This window comes from Myiozetetes cayanensis, unplaced genomic scaffold (assembly GCF_022539395.1).
Source record: "Myiozetetes cayanensis isolate MyiCay16 unplaced genomic scaffold, myiCay2020 scf1, whole genome shotgun sequence".
Lineage (NCBI taxonomy): Eukaryota > Metazoa > Chordata > Aves > Passeriformes > Tyrannidae > Myiozetetes > Myiozetetes cayanensis.
In genome coordinates, this window is record NW_026086604.1 from 96,230,827 (window position 1) to 96,236,826 (window position 6,000).

The window sequence follows — 6,000 nt, forward strand, 5'->3', positions numbered from 1 at the left end:
ATTATTTATATAATCTATGAAAATTATATGCAGCCATAAATATTCTGGAAGTATCTAGCAATCCTAAAGAAAACTGAAAACATAATTTCTGATTCTGCATGAATGCATCCCAATATACAGTTCCTGCATAGCTTGAAATAGGGAGACAGTCCACTCTTCAGGGGAGGGAAGATTATCTGCTCCTTTTTGCCTAGCATGCAGGAAGCCTGCAGTGGAGCAAGAAATTGATCCAAGCTCTCCTACTTTTCTTTTCAGTTTTGTACCCTGAAGGTAAGCAAAGATGGCTCATAGATATTTAACTCATTGCTGAAAAATGCTATAGACAAGCCTCTTTTGCTGCAGGTTCAACCAAAGCCACTGAGACTGTCAGTTTAAGGATCTGCCTTTCTTTCCAATACAAAGGAGGGAGGGAAGGGTCGATCTGCAACATGGCTCAGTTGGACATAAGATAAAGTGAGAGGTGGTTTCCTTGCATTATCATCTCCTGGATTAAATGGTACAACTCTCATTAACGCAGTGAAATGACACAGAAAGTGGGCGGCAATCAGAAGTCTTTTGAGACGTAATTTTGACATGTGGAATACAGTGTCTATGAATTTACAAAGTTATTCTATTTTTTTTTTTGTTAAACTACAGAGCAACAGGGTTGTGTTAAGACTATCAGTGTCTGCCTAGCTATAATCCGGAAAGCTCATTACTGGTGCACTGAAGATTAGAATCTCCCAGTAAGACCGAATGTTTTCTCACAACCAATCTTTTAGGTTCCCTTTATGATCAATACAAAGAGTAAGGCAGTTCACATACTTTAGAAGGAAGAGAGATGAACATCCTTTTCTGGAAGATGGAAGAAGCAGCCAAGCCTTAGACTAAACAGACTTCCTCAGACAGGGGTCTGACACCACATTCCCTGACAAGTGGCACATTCACCAAGAGAACAGTATAACAATGGTGAAGTTTTGATGAAAGTAAGATCAGATTTTGTAACACTGGTGATTTTTTCCCTATCCAATAAAGAAAAACAAGGCAGAACACAACCACAATTGTGACACTGAGTATCAATATAAGTATCTGGTACTTAAAAACTCACCTGAGGAAACAAATAATCAATAGGAAATACAACAGGGGCAAAGATTCCACCAGAACCCTGCAAGACCAAAACATTGAGAATAAAAATGGAGTTAGTGACTAAGAACAAAGCATGAATGCTTATCACCAGTAGAAACAAACTAGTACAGAAAAAAACCTCTGACATTGTCCTCAGTTACCATGGAATGCTGAGTACCTGCAGAACCTGATTTTTCCAGTCTTACCAAGCAGTGGCATATTAAAAGGGTGGTCTATCACTTTTGACAGTCTTCCTCTAGGTAAGCCCACGATACTCTGCTGCACAACAGAATCCTTCCTTTGTCCACATCAAAGCTATGGTCAGTTCCTTGGCCTGAATCTGCTGCCATCTCAAAAAGCAAGTATGAAAACTAAAGAAAAGATTCCCTGCATTTACTTTTTGTGAGACATCAGAGGCATTTTTAGAGCCCATCAGTCAATAGAAAGCTCTATTGTTGGTGATATGGTGGGAAGCTATTTTTTAAGGCTGAATTCCTGGGCTGGCACTGTGGAAACATGAATTCCCTCTCGAATGGACAAGTCTCCTCTTTCTTTTACACGTCAGTTTCCTCTGTGCAATGTAAATATAATAATATTTCCTCTTGTCAATAGTATCCTTTCAAATTGTAGGATTTTTGTCCTTGTAACAGAAATTTTAAAGTCCTCTGCAACTGCTAGTGCTGGGACATCTTGTTCCTTATCAAATCTCATATCTTTCACAAATTAACCCTTTACCACATGTAACATGCATTTGTGACCAAAAGTGAGTTTAGTATGATAACACTGACATAGCTGTCCAGCTGCTACTTAGACCATGAAAACTGCTCCATTAAACCACGAAAGCAATGTCCTCTCAATGCAATTATTAATCACAACAAGTTTTCTGAGATGGGCAGAAGGGAATCCCCTCATCCTGATTGTTGATAAAGATATCAAATAGGACTGGCAGTAATGCTAAGCCCTGGGGAACACCACTAGAGACCAGCCACTAGCTGGATTTAGTTCCCATTCTCCACCACTCTCTGGGCCCAGCCATCCAGACAGCTTTTCTCTCAGTGAAGAGTATATCCAAGCCATGAGTGGTCAGTTTCTCCAGGAGAATGCTGTGGAAGACGGTCTCTTCTGTAAATGGTCTCTGGACCAAGAAACTCAACCTTCTTTGAAATCACTTAAATCCTTAGTTGTAATTAGTAACTTGTCAGTTGGTACACTTACTGATTTCTTTTCCATTATTTCCTTTTATGAGACCTTGAGACTGATAAAAAGCTATGAGCAAAAGGCTGAAAGAACAGGCTAGAAACATCCTTTATGCAGAGGATGGGATATACAGCATGAACTATGTCTTCCATGTCTTTTGACAGAGGGAGTCCAGAGTCTCGTCTACTTGCTGTGGCCTCTCACAGTCTCTTCCAGTCAGAGTGCTGCTGTTGCACAAGAATGGTGTCTGCAATATCTGCCACTGCATTTGGTTAAAGAAAAAATCTGCCAGAAAATGGAGCCTCCCACCTGTCAGAGAAGTCGTCAGGAGAAATACCCATGTGACAGAAGGAGGTCAAAGAAAGGACAGTAGTGTTTTGGGGGAGTAAAGGAGAAGAGCAAGCCAGAAGGAACGTTTTTTCATGTTAGGATGACTCCCGGTGGAGGAGATGCAGTGACACACCTTTTCAGGGTATGAAGTCAGTGTTTAAAGCTAGTTTCTCAGTTGAGTAATCCACTGGCCCGATTCTCTATTGGCCAATGACTTGCACAGCCCTTTACAGCAGGGGAAGATGATACAATGGGACTGAACTGCAAATGACACAACATGAAGGGCAATGAAGAGTTTGGACCCAAATATGTAAAACACAGAGATAACTTTCATTACATTTAATTAGTGCTATCATCATTAATTTCCTGTGCATAGACAGCTGAAGACATTCTTTTGATTTCAAATTAATTAACACATAATGATTAATCTGATACGGTACATCTTTTCAGGCAAGAGTGTCCTCTTGTTCACAGTTTGGGTGCCAGCACCAATCATCATCTGTGTGTTTTAATTTCTAACTGCTCTCCAGAAGCAGATTTAGCTTTGCAAATCTGTCGATGGAATGAATGACTGGCTGGTTTCCCTGTTCTGTGTGTTTTGTTCATTTGATAACACTCTCAGAACATTTTTGAAATTTCTTTTTTACCCACTGCACCCTTTCCCCCTCCCCTCCAAGGTAGTTTCAAGGTAGAAATTGAGGACTATGCATCAGCCATATATTTATACCAGCTCTTTACTAGAGAATGGAAGAAATGAAAAGTTTTTAAAAATCAAGAAACACTTAAACATTTTAAGGGAGGTTCCCAGACAGATTTGTCTCACTTTTGCTGCCAGCATTTAACAGAACCATTCTCCCTGCCACCAACTAGGGTAAAGTGTGTTTATTTCACTGAAACAGGAACTTGAACTTTATCAGCTTCCCATGATATTCCTTACACTGTATGATACATGCTGGATAGCACTGTTGCTATTACTTTTTGCTTTTAATTTTTCAAGTGATTACTTCATAACACTTGGCTAATATTTATCCATTTTCTGTAGATGTTTATGAATGCAAACGTCTCCATATCCATCTTCACCAATACTCAAGTAGGCAGCTCCCGGTTACTTTTAATATTGAGAAATATGCAAGTAAATTTTTCGTTATGTAGACATGAATTAGGAGGTAGAAGCAAATCTATTAATCGAGTTAGGAAGGCCTTTAAATTCTCAAAACCTTCCATATCTATACAGAAAAGTATTTGAGTATATTTGTGGTGACTGGGCTGTTTTTGCATGACAGCAGAACACTAAGTATGCTTTTGCAACATGGAATGAGTAGGAAAAAATGTTTTTTTCATATCCCAGAGCTAGGATGAGAAGTTTTTCTATAATCAACTTCATAGTTCATATAATTTATGAATCAGTTGCTGTTTTTAGGTAACCACTGAAAATAGAAATGGGAGGAAAACAGCAAAAATCCTTCATACTACTACTGTCATAAGTGACAGAGTTGTGTTACGTATTCTGGCTCAGCTACATTTCTTATGGCAGCTCCTTCAGAGAGAAAGATCACAGTACCTTGATGCATCAATTTCTGCTCCAGTAAACAAGTAGAAAGATGCATCTAGCAAGGTGCCCTCAGGCAAGAATAATCATAATTTCTGGTCTGTATTATTCACTCTTTTCAGTTGCCATATATTAGGATAAACCACTGCTTGAAGACTGAGGTCTCCAGTTATCTCTCCGTCTTAATCAGAAGCAAAAGGAAATGACAAAACCCTTCTGTCTTTAGCTTTAGGGCCTGACTTTGGTCAGATAAATGAAGCTGAGGTCCCCTTTCCCTGCCCATCAACATTTGAATTGTTAAGCACACTGCAGTTGTAGGTGCTGTGGACGATATTAATTTCTTTTGTCTCTACAACATGCCTGCCATTTGTTTGGAGGAAATAAAGGAGATTTGGTTTGATATTCAAACCACCTCTGGAACATCCACATGAACACTTACAGGTGAAGTAACTTCAGGGAATGGAGATCTTCTGGAAGCATAAGAGGTAGTGAATGCTGTAATAAGACTTAAAGCTTTCTCATGTGGTGGTAAATATAAATTTGGGGAGGGTTCTACCCATATGAAGCCTTTGGTAAAATTTCTGTCCAGAGGCCATAGTATCAGCTAGTTCTGCTCTTTTCAAAGTATAAGTCTTAGTGCTAGTTGACACAAGCAGTGTTGTTCACTGTGAATAATTGAATTGGAAGTTGATGGTATCATGGTTCTGCATTTTAAGCACCAGGTGAGCTCACTGTTATAGAGAAGAAACATTGCAGATAACACTAAATAAAAATGTTTCACATAATCACAGAATCAGTAAGACTGGAAGGGACTACACTGGGTCATCTGGTCCAACCTCCTTGCCCAAAGAGTGTCATTCTAAGACACACTGCGCCAGATTGCATCCAGATAGTTCTTGAATATCTCCACTGAGGGAGATTCCACAACCTCTCTGGGCAATCTCTTCCAGTACTTGGCCATCTGCATAGTAAAGAAGATCTTTCTCATATTCAAACAGCATGAGACTGTGCTGAAGAGGGAAAGAGGTGTATTTTAAGCCTCCCAGATACATAAAGGGAAGCATATAACTTCAGTGCACAGGGTGTCAAAAGCAAGAAAACAAAACAACAGTGAAAATGGTATCAACAGAAATAATTATGCAGTACACTCAATTTGAGACTGTTCCCTTTGCTAAGAAAGCTGGTCAAAAGAAACAGTCTATGAAGCTATGTAAAAAAAAAAAAAAAGTGGGTTTGTCTTTTTTTTAAAGATACTGAGAAAAGCAAGGAAGGGCTGTTTGCCAGGAAGTGGGCTTTAAGTTGCTAGTTTGACCTGATGATTGTTTGCTTAGTCTAATTAGACTAGTCTAATTTTTAACAATCGGAATTCTAGACAAAGGTAAGATAGGAAAAAGAGGGTGGAGGAGTAAGTGCAACGATAGCTGGCACGGGGGTTGGCGGGGGTGGGGGGGAGGTAAAGGCAGAAGGTGTTTTGGTTTCTTCCCATTCCACAAAATATATTGCTGTCCCTTTATGTCCATATGCTTCCTTGGCACATGTACCAGGGGAAGGATTACACTTTACTAAGGAAGTAATGCAAACTTGTCTTCATTTGGTTACCATGGATATGGCACTATGTAAGACAAAGCCTACCATTTGCATTGCAAATGACCAGGATCAGTGAAGGACACACAACTTGATATTCTGGCCACAGAGTGTCCCAGGATCTTCCTTGTCACAAGAAAAAGAAGCACAACTTTGGGTCTGTGCTTGCTATCAAGAGAACAAAGGTAATGGATGTTGCATTTCAGATGAAGAAGGAAGAGGCAGAATCACACACA

General features: G+C 39.6%; 1 protein-coding gene across 1 annotated transcript in view; it reads right to left on the bottom strand.

Annotated features, from left to right (window-relative positions):
* Window positions 1-3,482, bottom strand: part of ITPRID1 (ITPR interacting domain containing 1) — a 39,375-nt gene extending 35,893 nt beyond the window's left edge. Inside the window, 1 exon segment of the mRNA XM_050331658.1 lies at window positions 3,455-3,482. Within this exon segment, the coding sequence (XP_050187615.1) occupies window positions 3,455-3,482 (28 nt within the window).
* Between the last annotated feature and the right edge of the window lie 2,518 nt (window positions 3,483-6,000).